At 39.2% G+C, this 23,977-nt stretch overlaps 2 protein-coding genes across 4 annotated transcripts in view; both read right to left on the bottom strand.

Annotated features, from left to right (window-relative positions):
- Positions 1–23,977, bottom strand: part of HDAC10 (histone deacetylase 10) — a 73,461-nt gene that overhangs the window by 28,871 nt on the left and 20,613 nt on the right. The gene's annotated exons all lie outside the window — the stretch shown is intronic.
- TUBGCP6 (tubulin gamma complex component 6) lies at positions 387–23,959 on the bottom strand. The gene is made up of 26 exons (XM_075428726.1): positions 23,874–23,959; positions 22,570–23,377; positions 20,915–21,078; positions 19,371–19,581; positions 18,694–18,867; positions 17,511–17,632; positions 17,104–17,179; positions 16,504–16,613; positions 14,548–14,639; positions 14,316–14,455; positions 12,737–12,886; positions 12,000–12,081; positions 11,834–11,922; positions 11,535–11,650; positions 10,722–10,860; positions 10,523–10,639; positions 8,963–10,277; positions 8,499–8,554; positions 8,047–8,239; positions 7,605–7,773; positions 6,166–6,307; positions 4,829–5,023; positions 4,420–4,552; positions 3,981–4,194; positions 2,688–2,887; positions 387–901 (listed from the first exon to the last, which is right to left on the bottom strand). The coding sequence occupies exons 2-26, from the start codon at positions 23,314–23,316 to the stop codon at positions 810–812; spliced, it is 5,238 nt and encodes a 1,745-aa protein (XP_075284841.1). The 5' UTR covers positions 23,317–23,377; positions 23,874–23,959; the 3' UTR covers positions 387–809.

The raw sequence follows: 23,977 nt of genomic DNA, 5'->3' as shown, positions 1-23,977 counted from the left end.
ATAGAAGAAAAAAAATAAAACAAACCCAGAGAAGGAAAATCATTAGCAAACTGAAAATGTGATCCTGCAGTTGAAAGCAGTAGTCAGAATATTTGGAATTAGGGCTTTGTTTCACTTTAGTGATGCTGAATTTCTGTTTTAGCTATTTTATACATAATCACAAAACAAGGTGTATAGCTCAGATCAGGGATAAGGAAACTGCATTTGGCACAAGTCATCCAACAATTACCAAGTTCTTGAATAGTGAAATACTGTATCTCCTAGCAGGGCTCCTCAGCGCCAAGTGTTTTTATCATGCCCCCTTCCCTTATCATGCCTGGAAGAAATTAGTTAAGTTTAGATCGAGAATTAGTATCAATTTGAAAAGAAAACACAGCCAATAGGTATTTATGTCCTTCTGAATATTTGTACCTCATAAGTTTTAGAAAGTATATGTTAATTTATTTCACATACATGTATTTACATCAGAGGAAATTCACAACACTGAAAATACAACATTTACACATTCACAGATATACAGTTGTGCATTCTCTCCCCTGTCAAGACCAGAGACTCAGCGTTTCTATCTTTGCAATAACGATGACATCAATTCTCAGTAGATTAAAAAAAACTGGTAGGTGTGGTGGATTTTAAGAAGCGTCATTCTCTGTGCGTGGCGGTTATATTCTTCAAGCTACTAGATGGCAGGTTATTTCACTGAAGAAAAATGCCTCTTGCATGGCACTTGCATAAGCTTCTATAAATTACAAGCATATAGGTTTATCTGTTGCTGTTTTACCATGCTATCAGTGATCCTTACTCTACAGAGTTCAGTTATCTTTGTAGTAGTTATTAAAGTTGATTCGCAGCAGAAAGTCCTCCAAATGCGGTTGGTATCCTCTATTTACAAGCTTTGTTACCACTGGAAGGAAAAGAAAACATAAAATAAGCTTCAACTAACATTAATATTCTAAAATCAGCCTTGACCATACCTGCATTTAAAAAAAAAAAAAAAAAAAGAAAAGCCTAATGCAGAAATCTGAAGACAATGAAAACAAATGTTTATTTTTGCATAAGAAAGGCCCAGTATCTCTTTCTGGGATTTCAAATTATTTCAAATAAGACACAAGAGAAGGATTACATGTCAGTTCTAACTGAAACTGTACTATTCTAATAAGGAAATGCTTTCTCAAGCTGCTTTCACAGTAAGATGGTTTGTTACCGTAATTTCAACTGACCAGGAAGCATTTTTAGGTCCTCTGGTGATCTCTGTGTAAGAATAAGCTCTGCTGAAGTTTGCTTGATCAAAGTCCGTTGTGAGAGAGGAAACCAAAGAGAAATTCCTGGGACAAACCTCTCAAGCTCTACGAATGAACAAACTGACTGCTCTAAACATCCTTAGTAACAAAGGAAAAAAGGCAACAGAAACTCCCTAAGCTCATAAACACCCCATGCAGTAATATAAAGGGTATCAGCAAGCAGCAGTAACATGCAAGGAAGAAGGGAAAGTGTAGAGTTAGAAGTTAGGGCCTGAGCCAAAGCCACTGAAGTCCAGACTACTTTGTATTGGCTTTCAGTGGATTCGGGATCATCCAGTTGTGACAGAGAGCATTTTACAATACGCGGTGACCGAAGGGACAAGTGTAGACGAACAAGCACACGTCTGTTTTGTAGTGCTTAATGAAGAGGGTGTAAAGAACTAGGTCACTCAGCAGATTTCCTTACGGAATGGTCTATTAATCTCTGTCCATGAAGCAACCATAGATCTCGTAGTATGGGCTTAGGTGGCTCCAAGAGGTGTTCTGACTTCCTGTAGAATTTGGAAGCAGCCATTCTAACTCATCCTGAAATACCTGGGTTTGGTCCTTTGACACCATTTTTGGACACCCTTAAAGAATAAAAAGGGCAGCTCATTTCCTGAAGAATATAGTCTGACTAGAAAATATTCCAGAAAAATAGATCTAAGGAAAACATTTGCCCTTCCTTCAGGAATTTAAGGATTTCTAAAAAAACCCACCCCAAACTCCATGAACCACCTTTGTACTCAGGGGAAGGATAAGTAACTTCTACTAAAAACACAAGCAAGATCTGAAAGATAAATGGAGAGGAAAGACAGATCAACCATTTCTTCACGTTATAGGTTACGCTGACAGTGCGAAGCGATATTATCACGTTGAAGGAAAGAACGTTTGGCAAGTGATCTGTGCATTTGAAAAACACTTGCCTGGAGCACTGGATATAAGGTCCAACTAGTACTAGGAGGCTCTCTGAGCTTTAGTCCAACATGGGAATCAAATCTCGTAACAGTGGTAACACTCAGCTGCTGCAGATACATCTAAAATTACTTCTAAGTGGTATCTAACTATCTCTCATTGCTGCCAGTAAAAAGTTCCAGAACTCAATTCCAGAGAAAAGAAAAATGTAAGCACAAATATAGAGCTAAATACCAAACACTTATTTTGCAAAGTAGCAAAAACTTATGGTCAATTTTGGGGTATCTGTTAGATTTCTTGTGTGGACATTTGAATTGATAGATACGCAAATCTTTGCAGATCACAATAATGCGGTTTTCATTTGGGAACTACATTTTCTGACACACACTACGTACATACATATTCCTACTTTTACACTAGACTTCCAAAACCTCTGTAATTTTTTCAGTTGTCAGCTGACTTTTTCTTCTGTCTAGAATTTAGTCAGTTTCTTACCTTTGAATAAGAAGTGGGAGTAGTACTTGAAGGTATTGTACGACTGCTGCATCAGACCGAAGTTGGGATGAACAGCCATCTGCTTGCCTGCATCGAAGCTCCAAGACTGAGAGATCAGCTGGCTGCGGAACTTCAAAATGAGGCTGAAGATGCTATGTATAATGTTCATCACAGGGGCTGCCTTCTCTGTCAACAGACCCCTAGCAGGACAAAAACAACTTTAGAAATGTAGCTGACATAATTTATTGGTTGCAGGAAGAAACAGACAAAGGGGTGACAATCCTTTAGGTTTCCTCTTTAATTGCTTTAAAAAAATGAATCCACAAGGCTGCAGACAACTGTAATGGTGATTTTTCAAAAGGTGCCTAAACCTAACATAGTTTGCTGGCTCTTCCGGGAAACCGGTATTTGCACTGGTGTATCTGATTTCTAAGAATGATACCTGCATCTGCAAAAGAGACAGTATTTATAACACTATCGTGCTCTGAGTTCCCTTAAACTTTAATCCTCTCTCATCCCACCACCTGGTATCCAAACAGCAGATTTAGGCAAGTTTTTTCTCATTAAAACTGAAAGACATATGAAAGGACAGATTTCTTGTTTATAATTTCTGTTTTTCTCCCTACTTGATCATTCCAGTGTATAGTCTTTAAGAAGACACCAAATAAACCCTAGCTCCTCTCCTCTTATTCACACCACCCTTCTGCCTCATATACAGTAACCAAAGGGCTAAGGTTGTGAATCCTAAATGACAAATGTCTCTTGCATTGCTCATAAACCCGGAGACAGGCATCAAGTCACTTTTGTTCCTTCCAAGTCCAGTCCTGGTCACTGCACACATATTAAAGGCATATACAATGTACAGAAGAAGCATTTTATGATCCTTGAGCTAGGCCTTCTTGCGCACACTAGTCATGCTGAATGAAACAGCATTCGTTTACAAAGGCCATGACAAGGACAGGGTGAAAGGAAAACAGAACTGCGGCAAGCGTGCCCTTAGTCTTCAGGTTAGAGATCTCCTGAGTGGATTTGAAGCTTGCAGAGATGGGGAGGGCAGCAGCTGGAGGCAACTCCAAGGAGTCTGGGGAAATGAAGAGGATGGGTAACGGAGGAAAAGCATCAAAGTATGGACCTCGAAACGTGGCATTAAGTTTGCTTCCCTTACATAAGAACACCATTTGTAAAGACTACTTAGTACATCAGGTAGAAGTCAGTTTTGCACAAATAGGTTAGGCTAGACTGGCAGCTCCATTAACTTCAAAGTTTGAAGTAAAAACAAGTATAGTAGCTTGCCTGAAGATTGCTTTGTTGAGGTATTCAGCGTGTGTTCTGTGAATTTCTTCCAGGTTGCCTACGGAAGACAGTTTGTTTCCAAATTCACACCATGTAACATGAAGAATCTGATTAGCGATGTAACCTTGAATAACTTTCACAAAATGCTGCATTTCGTGTTTATACAGCTGGAGCTGTCGAAACTGAACAGAATTTGATGCACGACTCACTAAAGCTGAAAATAAAACCAGAAATGTATTAACATCGGCACCCATGGACACCATCTAAAACCAGGATTTTTAAAGGAACAAAGGTTTCTGTTAGTAGAGTCTGTTTAAAATTCCAAGGAAGTTTCTTTTAAAAACTGTGGCTTTTGAAGGTTGTTTATAAGCAATCGTCTAGCACAGGGTGCTGAAGGCATTTTAAACAGGACACTCTTGAGTTCACTCATTATACTTACCAGTACGTTTTAAGTGAAACCACACATCCTTGAGAGTCCACACCATGTGCTTCAGCTGAAGCAAAAAGGAGAAGATCTTGTTGTATTTATTCATGCAGCTCTCAGTAATGACAATGTTCAGAGGCCAGTCAACCTAAAAGAAATAACTGAGTGTGGATCACACAACATTTTTGTGTTAGAAATTCTAAGAATGTTTCAGATACAAGTATTTCAGGGACATACAGATAACATCTGTATTTTAATAATGCAATGCAAAGGCCAGGCTAAGAAAATCCTGTCTTTTCCATTACATGCTTTTTTTACTCCATTATTAAAGGTATTCCATTATTAAGAACATACTCACTCTACCATGGCACAGAAGAACCATGGTATAATTGCAGTACTGCTACCTTTCTCCATGCTTTCTTACCTTGTACCTTAGCTCTAAGCAACTCAGAGCATCAGGCGCGTTGGGCTTGAACACTTCTGGAAGGTACTTGAGGGCAAAAGAAAGATTGGAAGCAAGCTGGGTGTCACCATGAAGACTGTATTGTAATGCTTTATTTAGGATAGAATTAAGAACCAGTGGATTCAGCAATTCACCAGGTGTTTGTCCTGATCCAAGCTAGGGGGCAGAAAAAAAAAATCCTAATTATACAGTATTAATGAAGAGTCTTGGCTCCCAAACACGGGTGAATTAAACCACAATGGTACAGTGGGGGTATCCTGCCTTGCCCCACCATTCTGACTGGAAGTTTCTACTTCTGCCATAGGGATGCATAAACAGTGTAAGAAGCAACTTCTGAACTACTTCCTGCTCACAGCACGAAGGTAATCTCACACCTGTACTGATTTATTCTGATCTGCTGGACTGCAGTTTGCTGCGGTTCAGAAGCTGCTACACATCCCTGCTGCAGGGAATACAGCCTGCAGGCTTCAGCGGGACAGAAAGCCAGCGACAGGACCAGCATTATCTATCTGACCCCAGTCTGCCTACCTCATCAACTCAGCACCCTCAGAGGTTGACAAATAAAGCTGTTCACCGAGTCTAAACCCCCAAGTGCTTTCCCTAGTTGGGTCTAACCCATCCTTAGGAATCAGAGAAATGCATTAACTACCCTACAGCCACGTATCTCCACTGGCAACCAGCTATATTAATCCAGGCTATCACCCTACCTTGCTGCCTCCCCCATGAACGCAGGGGTAAGTCATGAAAACACTGTCTCATCAGAGGGCCCAGCACTCTCTTCAGATGCTGTCCCCTCTGCTTTATAGGATATCTGAAGTAAGAGATTTTGCAACACAGGCCTTTGCACTGGGCATAAGCGAGCGGCAACAGGCTCTTCCAGCCTTGCTGCCAGCAGATGGGAAGGAACAGAGCAGTACTGCAGTAGTTCTCACAAGAAACAGTGCCATAGCCTTCCACGCCTGCTTATCTGTCAGAGTCAGAAATTATTATCCTCAATGCGCCAAATCCTTGTACTCTCTCTGTTGCTGGGATTAGCACTAGGAAATACTGCTCTACTCCTTGGGACTTCCTTGGGCATGGGCATCCCCTCCCAGCAAAGACCTTCTTTTGCTTCAGTCCTTACACCGTTAGCACTGAGTTCCTTGCTACAAGACTTCTTGACATGGCACAGAAGAGGAAAACAGCACAAGCCAGGATTCTAATTCACACTATTCCCCCATTCCCATCTAAATTAACACAGAGGTGTCAAGATAAAGCAGACAACCCAAAAACAAGGATTAAGACAACAAAGCAAATACCTTCTCAAACAACAGGTCACTGAGTGACTGAGCAAACTCCCCATCTTCCATTAACAAAAAGTGTCTCAGAGCTTCAAAATGCTTCTCTACATTCAGTTCCACAAAGTAGTAATCAACTATTGCTTTGTTCACAAGAGAAACACTAAGAATAAAAACACAGAAAAGGTATTCTTACAAGCAACTCCTTCCTTGCTGTTAAAGTTCAGCTGTGGCTGCATCAGATTAACTCTAATAACCAACACAGGATGATACTCACATAAGCGAAAAAAATGAGATGAAAAAAATCTTCATCGAAAATATACCAGAATTAAAACCTACCACTACAGATGACTGGATTTTGAACAGCACTGGGGAAGTATTTTAAGGCTGACTACACACAACGATCTTTAGAACATGCCGCTGGGCCTGGAGCAACATTTTGTCAATAGCCTTCTGTCTATCTCTGTCACCTACACAAACAATCCCTGAGAAGAATATCCTAATTGGTAAAGCTCTAACACTAGGTACTAAACGCAGGTCTATACTACAGTTTGCAGGATAGTGTAGGTATTCAAGCTAGCTTTAAATAATTTAACTTGCATATCAGGGTTAGGCTAATTTTGCCAGCACAGAACTCAGGCTCGTTCAGTTTGCCTTGCTGAATACATGAATCTGTGTACAGATTGTTCTAGTAGCCAATCTGGATGTTTAAAACTAAGGTAGATAATTAGATCTCTGCATTGCATAAAACTTTGAGTATAGCATACTCAGAGTTAGTAAATGGAAATACAAACTTACAAGAAAGAAGATTCCAAAACAGGAAGCATTTCAACACATCTGTGAATAACTGTTTTCATGACAGAAGCTAATCTTGTACATAATAACAAACTTTCTTTAAAATACCATTAGATATACTAATAAAATGGTCCAACACATATATTCCAACAGTAACAAGAACAGCTTCTCTTAAGCTTCAAAACAGCCTTGAAGCTGGAATTCCCGTAGAAATATAAAATATATCCTGATCAATATGCATGAGCTTTCACATAACCAAAAGACCTTTATTTTTTTCCCCTTATCTTTCACCTGACACATAAAAACTAGTACAAACATTATAAATACTACACCTTCTTTTTAAAAGAACAAGGAAAACAATGGTGTCAAAACCACTGCTGCATAATCCATGAGTCTGAGAGCAAACACTTCCCTCCAAGCCCTTGTATTTTAAATAGAACTTCATATTTTTAATTTACACATTAAAATCTAAGTTTATGTTAGCATTTATAATGTAAATCTGAACTTTTTAGTTAGTAATGGACCATCCACTGAATCACTTCTGGGAGCAAAGAGAAAATTTTAGAGAACAGATCTATGTGCAGGTCTTGTCTCAAAAAAGAACTAATAAAGAACACAACATTAATTACCGAATTGTGGATTCACTGTTTCTAACAAATACTCACTGAGATACAAGTGGAGCAGTAATGGAACGTTTCATCAGCACTGGCAGAGATAATAGCTCACTCAGCTGTACAGCCGTTTCATCTGTTGCTGACTGTACCATAGGATCCACTGGAAAAGTGTACGATCTTGGTATCACATGATGCAAGAGGTGAGAAACTGGTAGTTCTGCTAAATTTAAAAACACATAAACACTGTGAGTTATTATATTTAAGCAATTTGATAATCTGTTTCTATCAATCTCCACAAACCCCTCTAGGTCAGAAAATCACAAAGTGCCAAAATGTATTTCTCATCTTTGTGCCTAGAAGCAAATTGTTTGGCTATTGTGGTTCATGATATTGGTAATTTACTGGTTATTCAGGAATTTTTTCTGGCCCTCAGCTTTCTTGCTGAAGTTTACCACATCTTCTACTGATCTACTGCTTCAACAGTTCCACTCACACATCAAATCATAACTATCTTGGTATTTCTCAATGCAATACTGATCCGATAAGGCTTTCAAATAAGCTTGTTCTTTCTTCCATATTTCTTCCTCTTCCTCCTCCTCCTCCTTAGTCTCGGGGGCACTAGCTTCAGGAAATAAAGCTTCTTGAGGCACAGTATCTTGTGGAATTGCTTTTTCAGGTTCTTCTGCCTAAAACAAAAAAATGGACAAATTTGATGAGAGATTCTGGCTTTGTCCACTCACACTTACTGTGTTCTTACAGGTAACTGACAAGTTGTTACAACTGAAAATAAAAAAAACTTACTCACCTGTACTTTTCTGACACATAAAACCAATATGGTATTACAGTGATTACTAGATTAGCACAGAAACTTATTACCTTAACGACCAGTGTCTTTAATCGTTTGAAGGAAAAGGAAGTCTTCTCAACAAGTACTTTGTTTCTTACCTGTATGCTCCGCGAGGAATCTGGAGAAGAGTCCTTGTTGAACACATTTGCGATTACTGTAATGACAAGTAATTTAAAGACAGCATTTACTTAGACCTGCTTGTAATACTTAGTTCATACTTCAGATCTGCTTCTGAAGTTCTTCAAAATTTCTCTGCAGACTGGCACAGAAACAACCACCACAGTAACAGCCCCTCCCCATAGTCCCACCCAGGCAGTTTCGTGTGTGTTCTCTGACATCACATGAAGTCCTGTTTCACAAAATTTCAGACTAGAATTCTTTTAATGCTTTATTTCTTGTACACAGGAGGCAAGACTAAGTTCAAATTCTTTCCTCTGAACTCTAACAGTGACTGAAAAGTTATGCAAAGAATTAAATAGTAAGTACCCATTTTGAACATAAAAAGTTACAGCTATTTTCATGAGCTCTTAAACAAATGCTGACTGAATAAACTTAATTTTACCTTCTTGTTTTTCTTCCATTACATTTTCTTTTTTGTCAACTTTAATATTAGCACCAGGAAAGACTGGAACACTGTCAGATGACTGCGACTGCGGTAAAGTCTCTTCCTTCACTTGTGACGTTTTTGCTGCCTTTCTGCTCCCTTCAGCCAGAGATAATTCCTCACTGTACAGAAGTGTCTGAACTGTGGAGTCAGATGAAGAACCAGAAATGGTTTTACGATGAGGTATTGGATCATTTTCTGTAGATGGGGCCCACTTCCCTATTTGGATGCTGGACTGGGATGCGTGACCAAACGGGCTCCAGCGAGATTTCAAAGGCTCTGTGTCTGAAACCAGTTCTCCAATTTTGATGTGCGACTGTGAAGCATGCCCATGGATGTTCCAACGAGGTCTAGCTGAGACCATCTCTGACACATTTTCACCAATCTTGATATTGGCATCAGATGCATGACCATGGATGTTCCATCGAGGCCTTGTAGGAGCTACGCTTGACACATACTCTCCAATCTTAATATTGGCTTCCGAAGCATGTCCATGAATGTTCCACCTAGGCCTTGAGGGCTCTACCTCCGAAGCATATTCCCCAGTTTTAATATGAGCTTCAGAAACATGCCCATGAACATTCCATCGGGGTCGGCTAGATTCAACTTCAGAAGTATAGCTGCTGATTTTTATATGGGAGTCTGAAGAATGTCCATAAGGACTTGAACGTGGCTGGTAAGTGTCCACATGAGGTACATATTCTCCCACTCTAATGTTGGCATCAGACGCATGTCCATGAATATTCCACCGAGGCCTTCTGTACTCCACATCAAATACATTTTCTACAGCTCTCACATGTCCCTGCCACGCTGCAGATGGTCTGAGAACTGTATTAAAATCATACTCCTTTTGCTGATGCAATGGTGCGTTGTCTTCTCCTTCTAGTGCTCCTCTCAAGACAGGCTGATTTTCACTTACTTGAGAAGTCTCAGAAAGATCTGAGCTAATACTTCGGAATGCTTCATCTAGCAAAGATCCTTGTATGCTACTGGCAACAGGTTGTTCATCTTGTGGCTTTGATAAGAAATCTTCTATATTCACATTGGATTCAGGCAAGGAATCAGCAGTGTATAGAGGACTGCACGCTTGCTCTGAACTTTGGAGATTGCTTTCAGATCCTGCTGCTTTAGGCTGAAAATGCTCATCAGCAGTATTATTTGTTGGCTCTGGCATGGGCAGTGCTTTTTCAGCAGAAGTCGCGTATTCCAGTCCAGGCTGAGATTCTTTTCTGCCAAATTTCTCATGAGCACGCAGAGGTTTCACAGAGGACATCTAAAAAAGAAATAATTATTACACTGTATGGCTAGTCACATAATCAAGCTACTTATTATGTCACCACTTTGTTACAAGTAAGACTTAAAATTTTCCAATTTTTCAGCTGTACTACAAATAATGTGATGACTACTCACCCTGCTGTTATAGTGAACCTTCTGTTTACTGAACTGAACCATGAAATTAACTCTCTTCAGGGAAACTTGGAATGGCAACCTAGAGTTTATGTAAGAAAATAAACTCACCTGTGAATGTGGATCTTTCACAACAGGGTTTTTATCTAAAGCCAGCTGGCATTGTTTATAAGGAATAATATCTGATTTTCTCCCGTAGTTTCCATCTGGAAGTTTTTCTAGCATTTCCTATAAGTAAAAACGACAAAACCACAAGTCCTTAAGTACCAAATTTTCTAAATTACATTTCTTAAATCTTTTCAGAAGATACCTCAATGCGCTTTTGATCTTCTAGTAGAAACTTAAGACGGGCTGTTTCCAACTTGTGTCGCTGGATTTTCCATAATGCTCTTTGTTCCCTACGGGCTGCATCATCAGAAAGTTTGCTGTAATGGTCAATTAATTCTTGCCTAAATGAAGGTAAAAATAAAGCTAAGTTACAGATTTTTGCATAATGATTTACATCTTGCCTTCTAAAGAATAAGACCTTTTACCACTTCAGAACCAAGAAGCAATTTTTTAAAAGTAGAAGCCAGAGGCTTCAATCACAGAGAAGAAACAGGTGGAGAATGCAGCACTGTATTCTTAGTCAGTATGTATTTCCATAACTATTCTTAGTACATCACTCACTTATCTTCAGTATTTTTAGATATAACAGAAGAAAGTGAAATACAACTAGATGTACAACAAGAGCAATTCAAGTAATTATCAATCTAACTCCTCCATCTGCTTTTTACTTCTGCTTTGACATACATGTGACCATTTTTGCTGTGGGCTCAGCTTTTAATTGTAAGACACAGTTAAATTTTTTCCTGAAATTCTGATCATAACTAAAACCAGACCAGATAGGGTCGGCAAAAATCTTGGGTCCCAGATTTTTGGGCCACTAACCATTCCTACATCACTTAGCTCATAGATTATAAAAAATCCTTACATCCATCTTTTAAATGCAAACATTACCCTTGTAAAGCAATGTCTGGAAACACCTAGCGTCATAAATTTTAATAGACAATAATTTTTCCTGAGGTCTTTGTGATGGTTTTGGAGCATCTAAGCTTTGGGAGACTACTCAAGATACATTTACCTTGCCTTTTTTTCCAGTTCTTCTTCTAAAGCTTTCAGTCTTTTTTCTCTCTCTCTGAGCTCTCGGGCATAGCTGAAATCATCATCAATCTCCTCTTGCTTTATCGCAAGGCGACGCTGCATAAATATTGAACACTTTTAAAAGCCACTCTCAATAGCAGCTGTCACGGACATATCTGCAAGAAGTTCTAATTTGTACCCATGAGCTATTCATTCAAGTTCAGTACAATAAATCAAGACGTCCTTCCAATTATTTGCTTAAGAAATACATTTAGCCTTTAGAAACACACACAGAAATACCTCTTGGTCTTTTGCAAACTGCTCTTTCAGCTTCTGAAACTGTTCCCGCTTCTTTGCGTCCAAAGCCATTCGTTCGGACATTTGTCTGTCTGTATTACAATAAAGATATTGTTAGTTTACATTAACAAACCCACTAGAAAACACAAGAAACACCACCGCAACTTACCATTAATGGCTTGTAGTACTTTGCTAGCAGTTTCTCGAGCATGAACAATTAATTCTTGTTTGGCTATTTCCATGCGCAAATCCTAAAAAAACCCCAAACAAACAAAAATACAGATGGGAATTTTTTTCTAGTATTTTAGAGTTGAAAATACACTGTCGCAAAGAGAGATGCACACTTTATAACGGTTATTAATCTATCACTACAGTACAGAAATATGAGTAAAGCAATTAATTATATGGAAAGTTTATAAACTAATATTGAAAGTTAATATTCCAGGTCTTACAACAAATGAAATCCATCCGACAGATGCACTACATTGATGTGAAAGACAGAAGTCTACAACTAAAAGAGTTCCAAAAAAACAATTAGCTATGCAAATTACAAAAAGAGCCTTATCTGGTTACCAATTAGCTTGTCACATTTGTTAAATCAGAATCTAACAATCTTTGCAGTACTTTTCAGTACGGGAGCAAATCTGCTGCTGCAAAGAACCTAGACGGAAGTCCAAAACTCATTTACTATACGAAAATGCTAATAAATGACAACACACCACCTATGCTTTTAAAAGATACATTAAATAAGTTTATCTGCCACAATAACAACTCAAACAGCACCTGACCAATGAAAAAATTCTGACCGTGAACACGTATTCTTTCAAATCGTAACAAAATTTAGAAATGAGTATTTAAAAAATAAAAATTCTCAACAATCAGGTGCTTATTCTTCTAGTCATTTACCTTTTCCTCCTTGCTGATGGAACTGTACCGGGCAATTCTTTCCATTCGACCCACATACACCGCACAATCTTTCTCTATTTCTTTCAGCTCCTCAAGTGAAAAAATGACTGAAATCCGGGGAACAGGTATATCTGACCAACAGATATAATGCTGAAAAATGAGAAATTTCCTTTTATATACATTTTAAAAATTATAAAATGTTGTATTACGAACTCACATTATATATTTAACTTAGCAATGCTTCAAGATACAGACAGGATCTAAAATTTTTAATAGTATCAGCAGTTTTAGCATTTGTATCACTCAAAGAAGGAGACAGGGCTATAATGTTCCAGAACTTGGATCACAGGTCAGATTCTCAGGGTCCCCTCTTTCCCACTGAATTGGACAGGAATCTAAAACCTGATACATATATTTATACTAGTAATGTTCTAAATGCCCAAAGTTTGCTTTTCTGAATATCCATATTAACTAAGTGCAAGTAACTCAGCGCTGAATGCATCTCACTTCTCAAAAGTCAGGGTTTTTTCACTTATATCCCCCACAGATCCCCACTTAATGGGAACTCTCTGAAATATAACTAACACACACCTGCAGGGGAGAGCTCTACACAAGCTGTAACTATCAAAAAATACAGCCAGTGCACATCACAGAGTACCATTTCTCTAAGCTAAGTATCTTTGGTCTTTCTGCTCCACCTCAACCACCCTAAATCTCTGAAGCTGTTCTGTTCAGTGCATAAAACAGGTAAAGTGAGCTTTTTTTTTCTTAAAAAAAAAAAAAAAAAAAAAGCATACAAGCATGCTCACGCTGGATTCCCCAGTCTACTGGTAAAAGCCAGAAGATGGGATGCCCAGAGCTGTGTTCCTGGGACTGTGTTAGCCTAAGCAAACTACAGCCAGCTGTTCAGGGCATTACCATGGGAAGGGATGAAATGTGACCGGCACTCTCACACAGATGGAAGATGATTGAACCTGGTGTTGTACATCCTGAGGGAATGTTCTATGAAGATACTGTGTTAGTGATTGACAAACACGTAATTTATAATGGAAATGATGTCTGACATTGTTTTAGAAAAAGCCCAGTACTACCGGCACACCCGAGTCATGGTTTGAGGATGCTAGTTGGAGCAGACTCAGGAGAACTAGCACAGGGAAGCAACAGAGCTGAAAGACGAGCTATGCAGAACTGAGTCACGACCTGGTGAGGCATCTTTAACCAGAAAAATAGTGTCAGTGGTGATAAAAATGGAAGGCACTCGCTTGGAAGCCTAAAACATTCCTGCTTCCAATACAAAGGAAAATAAGAAACCTAGCAATTGTATTGGATACAATACAATTGATGCCATTAAAAATATGTATTTCTACAGTGAGGTGTTAGCAAGTAGAGTGGATAATCAGTTCACAAGTATCCAAGTTCCCAAGTATCCAAGAGCAAAAAATTGCCTTTCAAGAATCAATACCCTACTTACACAATACCAGTTATCAATAAAGGAGCAAAGTTGCTAGAAACCTAGAAATTTCCTCTGAAGAGACACGATTTTCTCAATATAATAGGGAAGAACCAAATCAAAACTTACCCTAGGGCAGCACAATTTCAGCAAATTTATGGTTTTTCCGCATATGTATACATCATTAGCAATATGTTTAAGAAATACGGGGACACAATCTTCTACTTCTTTTGAAATCAAAACATAACCATGAGTCCAGTAATGTTTATCTACGTATCAAACAAAAATATAAAAGTATGTATTTTAATTATTTAACAGCACAAATTGTCTAAATTTGAAATGCTCCATATACATACTGTACCTCTGAAACAAAGATAATCCTCATTCACCTGGATCATAAACTCTCCATAAACGTCTCTGAATACACCACTGTATACCCAATCATAGATAAATCTAAAAAAATACAATTGTACAATATTAAAAAATCAATCCTCTCACCTTCTCAACTTTATTATAACCGAACAGTAAGTATATTCTTTAAAACATCAAAACACACAAGCTATAGGCAGGATAAAAACCAGCAATTAAGTGCTGTCACACTGACATGGAGATACACACAGCATTGTGTCTCTGCATTTTTCTTAAAAGAAACCATCTTTACAGAGAACATTTCAGGGATAGTTAAGATGAAAAAATATTGCCTTAATTAGAACAATCTTTTTATTTCTGTACATTGATTTCCTCAGTATATATTAAAAATCTGTAGAAATCTCTGCAGCACATCCAAAGCACAGGGAGAGATAAACAGTAAGGATTTACTTTCAAGAGAGGCAACTTCGGCAGGGAGAAACTGAAAGGGTATAAAACAAAGACGCACTACCAAGCACTTTTTCCCCAGACCTAGAGACATTTTTAATATACATGCAATAATGACATCTACTATTTTGGAATATTTATTCGTGCTTTTTCATACTTCCTTTGTGCGAAACCAAAGTTTTGAAGAAATAAAAAAATGCCATTATCTGAAACAGTAGATAAAAAGGCTCAGAGCACCTTGAAGCTAATCTTTTCTTTTTGTACCAGCTGCAATGCTAACACTCTTTCTAGACGTTGGGTCAGTGTAACAAACAGGAAGCATTTAGCATGGGAACCATGGTGCCATTTTAAGGTTCTAAGTAAAAAGTTAAGAACTTTTAAAGTGTTAAATCCGACATTTCTATGATTTATTTGAGCAATTACTTCTATTATTTAATTTCTTTCAGGTTAATAAATGAGTGGGGTAACACTTTCTGCAGACAATGGAGGCCTCCTTCCACAGGAGCCCTGATTGTGTATGACTGCTGTTTTGATAAGAACTACAACAAATTTTGGAGGCAATGCTGTAAGTATCACATACTAGTAAGCATATTTTCATGTTTTTTAGGTTCATTGTGATGCCATGACATCCTGCCCTTGGTATTTCAGAAACGTGACTACCTTCTATAAACTGCAGGGCAGGAGCTGTGAAGATATTTCAATGAGTCTTCTGGTAAATCTGAAATTAAATTTCTCCAAAGAACATTTTATGTAGAAGGAAGAAAAAACAAGAAGGGTGGCCATGGGACAAATCTTAAATTTAGAGCATATTGACAGATTTTGGTTTTCTCTTTCTAGTGTCATTACATCTATTAAGTATCATTGTAAACTGATGATGGACTACAGCTATACTCCCTATAGCTATTTAAAAAAAATTAGCGTCTCTTCAAAAGTCTACAAACTAGCAGTTTCTAAATTGATGTGCACTGCTTAACAGAACTGTTGCAATCCAAGGAACTCTACTTACTATTGTTAGTTAGTTACATCTATTTAATGAACAACAGATTTTTTTTTTTTTCATTTTTGCTTGCTGAAAAACCCACCAGACAGTGGAAATAAGCATGAACTTTCCCAGTCTGTGCAACACCAGGAGAAACTTGTTAGTTGCCAGTTTCACGATTTTACCACAGGTATGAGAAGAGAAAAAATAGAAGTTTATCCGAGTCTTATATTCCAGTAGGAATTTCCACGACCATCAGCAAGAAAGAAGTCTTATTTACATGTATTAATTACTAGTCTGGTCACACGTAAAACTCGTAAGTTGTTACTGAGCTGAAAATGAGAGGGAAAGAAGGGCTCAGCAAAATGAATTAATTTTAATATGTAATTTGCAGATACAGCCACATCTTATATTTTCTCTGAAAATGTTAAGAGCCATTGTTAAATTAGCAGAGTTACTCCCCAGAGTACTAATTCAGAACTGCTCTGAAACACAGTTATGGAGAGAACCGTATGGACGCACCTTGTGTATGGTTCACAGCTTGTCTTCAACAAAGACAGAAGAACTGGATAATGCTCATTGCTGCAGTTGTTGAGAGCCTCTTTGTACAGATATGAAAGCAACTTAACACCCTAAAAAATTGAAAAGTATTCTAATATTAGGCAAACTTCACTACAACTTTAATAACAAAAGACTCATAAATACACAGCTTTATGTGTTTCACTAGACACCGAAGGCAGGATTCATCTTGCTTCCTTGAGCTATCTGCAGTTAAGATCCCTTTATCTGAGCTAGTTACCTCAAGCGCACTTTGGAGCCACTGGGGTGAAATAGGTATGTGTAGAGCTGGATTCATTTGACTTGCTACAAATATCTCCTTTACAATGAAATGAAATGCACTCTAAGGCTTCTTTCAGGTGCTTTGTTTAAGAATTGAAAACACGGGACAAAATTCCAAATTTTACAGTATCTGGAGAAAGGATCATGGCATTCTAAGTGGAGGCCCAAGGTCGTATCTTTGGCAGCAGAGACCAACACTAAATATTTTATGTAAAATCCTACCTAGTTTTGAAGAATGTTAACATTGCAACCCAAACCAAACATAAAAATATTAATTATCACCGTAGGAAATGAAGCACCAGCTCCACCACTGATCGCCAGCGCTGTTGTTCCTATGCCACAAAGTTCAGCTAAATACCTAAAAAACAATATTAAAACATATGTAACAATTTCAACCAGAAGTCTCGGAGGTCACAGTGATGTAACTTTGCTGAAGTTGAATATCATACAACAACCCTACTGTATCAGCTGAATGATAACAGGATAACAAAGAAACTGAATATAAAGACCTCACATGTTTTCCCTAGAATCTTTCGGAGATTAAGAAATCTTTCCACTAAAATAGAGGAAAAATACTGAACGGCTACGTAAGAATGCCCGTGCAGTATTGTCTCTTTTAGTGCTTATGAAGACATAGATTACATTTTTTCTGCTATGAAGAGCTTAAATATTTAATATTATTCTCTTACCTCAACTGGCGACCTAATTTTCTGAAGAGAAAGCTGATTGTTAGCAGGCTTAAAGTAGGAGGTGTTGACAAAACACAGGCTCGGTAATATTGAAGATATTTTCTCAGCCCACTTGTGAATGCCTAGTATCAACAGAAAATATTTAAAGTCTTACTGTTGAAGTGGTTAATAGTCTAGCTATGTCTCACATCCATTGCATCAGCATGAAAAGAAACCTTTTACTACAGTGATTTGCATATGCGGGTAAGAGGGACTTGTGTACCAAAGCAGTGGGGAAAGTAAGAGTCCACGCAACCTCAGACATTCAAATTGGCCAGATCACTCCTCTACACTCTTTACACACCCAATGCACGGAGCCTGTACCCACACACAGTACAATAAAGCATCTTGGTTCAGCTTCTCTGAATTGCCCTTTGAGGAGCTTCTCGTTCTCTAAAAGCTATAAAATAAAACTAAGTAAACCTGGTTCCTTACTTGCATGCCTAAATTGGACACCGGAAAAAAAACTGCCTAAAACTTTGTCTTACAAGACAAGGAGAGAGACTCTCTTATTCCATTTCTGTAAACATTATTGTAAATCAAATATTCAGAAGGAATACATTTTCATAGCCAATCCTAACTTAATTCGATGCATTAGAAAGAGATGAAATCCCCTGATATCACACAGTGTTATGTACAGTTCAGCATAATATACAGAGGACTGACAGGGAAAATTGACACCTAATTCTGAATAGAGAAAAAGTAATTAAAGCTATTAGATATAACATTTATCTGTGTCAGCTTCTATTTTTTAAAAAATACATATTATATATACATACCGTATTAAGAAAGTTCTTGTATTTTCATTTTATTCATCTTAATGTATAAATATGTAATGTTTTTAAAACATCTAAAAACGATATTCCTTTAGTCCTCAACAGAACATTATGACTAAACAAACCATGCTTCAGGTAATGAAGACCTTTCATCAGGCGTTCCAGTGCAAGCAAGCCCTAAGCACACAGAGCCGGGATTTAAACACAGTGGCCCTGTTCAGTGCTGACCTGGAACGAGCATTACATTTAAAATGCTTTGCAGATTTTGCAGAATGCAGGAATTCCAGCTTTACACGAAATCAAAGTTACCTTCTCTACCTAAGTTAACTGGCCCATTAAAGCTGGATGATTTAATACAATTGTTTTACCTGAAACACAAGTCCTTTGCTGTATGAAGAATCTAAAACTGGTTGAAGAGAAAAACGACTTAGTCGTGTGTAATAGGTGCCGTACTCTGCAACTTCTGAGAGCAGGTTGTGCATCGTCTCTGGTGAAGTTCCAGATACATATACCCCCTCCTTTATCACAAATGTCTGAGCAGCCTAAATACAGGGATACAGGGAGGAAAAAAAAGGCAGATTCAAGTATTTCATAGCTGTATTCTGATTTTAAATAACAGTCATTAACACACAAAAATAACTGCAGACAAATTTTCAGCTTACATACTCTGCTGACTGAGACTACACAGCTAGGACAGTGTGATAAACATATTAAATTGTAGCAAAATTTCAGGAGTATGAACAGTATTTTCAAATATACAGAGTAAGATTCTTTATCTAATTTCTTAAAGAAAATCCACTCTACAAAACCATTTACACATCCATTTTCAAGTATTCATTAACCTGTTTTCACTGTGAGGACTACAAATACTCTTAGCCTATTGCAATAACATCATTACTGCAATATATAAATACTGCCATATTGCCATTAGGTCACATTCAACTTTTTAACAGTATCCACAACTGCCAGTCTCAAAAGAAATAAATGTATTTTAGGAAAAAAGAAAAAGATGCGACTAAGAAGCGCAGTTTAAAATCTTCCATACCTGATTGAGTGAAAACGTAGTGGATACCACACCAATGAGGACATTCAAGACATCCTTAACCAGTTCAGGTTCTTTCATAAGCACAAGCTGCGGAAGCTGAAGTACGGTGTTACTGAACAGCTGCAATTCCCCTTCTCGAAGTCTGTAAAACTTGTCAAAAGCTTCTCTCCCAGCTTCAGTAAGGTACGGTTCCTCTTTTTTACCAGGTGGGCTGTGTCAGAGTAAACACAATATTACAAGGTGATTATATGAAAAGAAGGAAATACAGCTCCTAAAGAAAAAATAAGGCATATCAGAATTATACACAGCCAATATTAACCACAGAAGAAGCTACTAGTAATACAGTACATTTTCAAGGCAATGTGCATTCAAACAATGAAACTGCAGGCCAAACACAGTACAGTGAAGAAATCGGCAGGTAATCTGAAAATCAGTTCAGAGACGGAAACCTCGCCTGAGAATTAGCAGCTTCTTCTGTGGCCTTCCCTGGTGCACTTTTCACATTAGGAAAATGAGGCGAATATACACCAGATTTCCATGGTCCACGTAATACTAATATTCCAATATGTTAAAGAGCAATATGATCAAAATGCTACAATGACTTGTTTTAACACGTTTTAGCTCTTCCCAGTGAGGACTACTATCCCCTTCAACACAGTTTCTCCTTCCAATTCTTCCAAAATTTCTGAATTGTAGCAGCATGTATTACATGACAGCTGTCAGGCACATGGTCTATATTTGACTTTAAGATCCTTACAGTCCAAATGGTAGCAAGAAAAACTGTCTTGCACTAGGAACAAAGCTAATGTATGCTACAGTGGCTTTGAAAAATCAGATCAGGGAACTTCTGAGTTTTGGAGCTTCTCAGGCTCTGAGCTGAAAAAACACTGCATAACACTGCAACAGACATATCACTGAATTATCAGTTAAAATTACAGAAAACATAAAAAGTCTCTCCACGAATCAAGCACACCACTGTCTGTCAGGAATGTAAAGAAAGATACCTGCCATACTTGCCTTTTTTTTCTTTGTCTTTTGTTTTCGGAAAGCTAGGAAGCTTTAACAGGGCCATATAGAGCCTTCTCTCAGGAGCTGCATCATCTACTCAACAGCCAAAAGAACTAAAAGCCTAACCACACCATCAAGAAATCGGTATAATAACTTCTGTTTTGGTTACAGACAAGGAAAAGGAATACAATAGCGTACAATACTGGGAGATAAAGATAAATTGCATAGTGCATAAGAACTCAGCTTAGTTAGAAAAATGTTGCATTTCACACAAAGGGCAAGTGTTCCCATAATCCCTTCAGTGTTTTTGATGGTTTTATCTCTTCCTATGAAACAGCTGCAATTTAAGAACTAGTTTGTTGAAGCTGCATGACCTTTATTCCTTTCTCAATCACTAATGCAGTATAGTGAATTCTGCGAATTACATACGCACGTTCCACTATTCATACTGAGGTCATTTGGAACTAAGATGAAATGCACCTTCATACATTTGCGTATGATGCATAGTAAGCTTGCCAGTAACATCAGACACCTACTATCCGATTCTTTCCCAACACCTTCGTTTGCTGGGTCCGTACGTAAGCACTGCATCCCACAAGTCTATGTCTGGAGTCATGCTCGGCTCTGACTGAGAATCAGGAGTCAGATTGGATGCTGACTGGAATCCCTCATCTTCTGACTGGTCTATACTTTGGGGAACCTGTCAGAGAGAGTTCAAATGTTATATATGAAAATACCTTGCTGAAGAAACATATGCTAGTAAAGAAGATGTTCTGCTATCATCTGCGATCAAGTGACTCTACGTGACTCACCCTGTGTCGTTCAGCCTCCCTTTCTACCTATTTTAAGTTTTTCCTGTAAGCACTCTCTTCATCTGGTAAGTCTCTATGGGTATTAATGCCTATACATAAAACAACAATCACCACCAAAATAATATATTAAGTTTGTTGGTGTTAAGCTTGTAACTTACTCCGTTGATAAGCACATAGTTCTACAAGTTGAGAATCCGCGGTCTGGATATTCAACAACACATAACACTAATAAAATCATACTGGTCAGTATTTCATTTGAGCAAATGATCCAGGTCCTAATTCTTCAAATTCATAAACATTTTGTTAACTAACACCATTTGTTCCCTTATGCTTACGCATATGCAGAAAATCTGCAGGCATCCAAACAATGTATATGCAGCATCCTCAACTCCCACTCAACAGAAGTTGTACGTGCAGAATAATACACAGTTTTAGTAAAAGACCATCACACTCACATAAAAAGCAACACATTCTTCAAGAAATCACACATTTTCCAGTCTGATGGAAAAAGTATGACACTAAAAAAGTTCTGCCTCCCCCGAGTCACAACTCACATCCACACGTGTACACTGAATGGTACAGGGGTTTTCTTTTTTAATGTATCTGCCTTCAAGTTTCATTTAAGACCCTAAGTTAAGGGAATTGCAAGAGCTATCAGTATGTTAAGTAGAGGGAACAAAATGAAGGTTAAAAGTACAGAAGTATAAAAAATCTACCTAAACACATTAAAAATGGAAAGAAATTTAAAAAACCCAACAAGTTTATCTAGTAATTCCATGAGAATAAAACACACCAAGAATAAACAGAATGAATAGCAAAAGGGAAAAAAAGATACAACAGAAACTGTACACACTGAAAAGGTAAAAGAACAGTGGGAACTAGGGGGTTCAATGAAATAAAATCAGCGAAAAAAATGTTTTAAGATACAACAAGCCAAGGAAATACAAGTTACGTAATGAAATCTGAACAGCAAAACACATGCAATCAGACAGGAAAGCTCATGCAGTCAGGCTGAACAGTAACAAGGAGGCAAAACCACAACGGAGTTCAACATACAAAGCAGGCAAAAATGCAAGCAAAAGATCACTGGGGTGGAGAAGGCACAGACACAGCTGATGGCTTCGCTTCATAAAGCCCGTGGCCACGTGAAGGTTTTACACACAGTTACAGGACAAGACCAAGGTCTTCATTATCGCACATCTCTGTGTCCAGAAAGCTCATCTGATTCTCAACAAAGAAAAGGATGCCTGCTCCATCTCAAATTCCAACACTGTCATGCTTCTATTACAAATTGAATACCTATGTTTTAAACTATAGTTTCAAAGTGGCATATTGAAAGCATGCATGCGCTCTTAAGTCCAAAACAAATGATACCATACTTTAATTGCAAGTCCAGATAAATCTGCATTGTCAGGCACTGGTGGCAAATCCAACTTGATGTCCATATCATACGTACGGCTATGGACAAGAGCACCGAAGAGCGAGACCCGCGTTTCTTTCTCAAACTTGTCACCAGCAGGGTAGATGTGTGAGAACAAGCCTATGGCGGGGAGTCCAGTGCCAGGCGCAGCCTCCATTATCTGGAGCGTCTTCTGAATCGTGTCATTGAACTGACATTCTTCATTTGTTATTAGAGATTGTATATCAGCTTCAAATACACTCACGTCGTAATAGTCATAACCCTGGTATTTGACATTTCTCCCAACGTACTTGTTGTTCAGAAAATAGTCCTTTTTTTGCGGTACAAGCTGCGGAGGACCTGTTCCAGCAAGCTGTACTAAGAGATCCAGGACAGAGTTAACTTCAGTAAATGGTAAGCATTCAGCTGTTTCCAGCTCCTCCACAAGATTCTCCAGTCTATCCGCCTGGGCACCTAGGCCACCAACTCTCAAGTTGAAAGACAGCATCAAAATTTTGTTTTTCACTGGAAGCCTGGAAACGTCTGACTGCAGCTTACGAGCCTCATCTTGGAAAAGGTTTATGAACAGGGCATTGTAAGCAACCCTCTTCAGGTTCTCCTTAGCCCTTCTCTTGCTGACCTGCCGCCTGCCCAGGTGGACCTTCCACGGCAAACCTGCCAAGTGTGCTTCACACAAGTCGCTGAACAGCTGCGTAATGCTCTCCATTTCAGAGCAAACCGTCAGGTTACAGCAGGTGCGGTCTGAGTCTCTGGCTTCCTGCGAAGACCTGAAAAGTATCAGGAAAAGGAAGAAACGCTCATCAGGCGCGCACGAGAAATCGAGGGGTGTGCTTCAACTCAAACTGAGACGGCCCGACCCGAGAGGGAAACGGGCCTGGCGCGCACGCAGGCCGCGGGCTGTGGAAGCAGCACCACGGCCCTGATGACAAGCACAGCGGTGCTGGCGCAGGCTTCACTCCAGGTGCCCGGCGCTGCTCGGCAGACCGAAGCAGAACGAAACGGACTGCCGCGGTCCAACACAGGATTCACGGGGGAGGCCCCACCGCGCCAGCTTCCCCCGGGACACCGGCCACCCCCCCGCCCTGCGCCGGGCCCGCAGCAGCAGCCACGGGAGCCGAGAGCGGGCGAGACGCCGCGGGCAGGATGCGGGTGCTGGCGGGGCCCGGCAGGGCAGCGCCGGCCGTCCCGACAGCGGCCGTCCCGGGGGGCTCCGGGGCGCCCACCGCACGGCCGCCCGATCCCTCGCCCCCAGCCCCGCCGTACCTGGGGCCGCTCCCCCGGGTCCCGCCGCCTCCCCTCAGCGCGGGCCGCCGCGCGCGGCGCCGGCGGTGACGTCACGACGGCGCGACGAGAGGCGGTGTCTGGGG

This window comes from Opisthocomus hoazin, chromosome 8 (genome assembly GCF_030867145.1).
Source record: "Opisthocomus hoazin isolate bOpiHoa1 chromosome 8, bOpiHoa1.hap1, whole genome shotgun sequence".
NCBI classification, from domain to species: domain Eukaryota; kingdom Metazoa; phylum Chordata; class Aves; order Opisthocomiformes; family Opisthocomidae; genus Opisthocomus; species Opisthocomus hoazin.
Note: the sequence above shows the minus strand (reverse complement) of the source record. Positions and strands in the feature narration are given on the sequence as shown.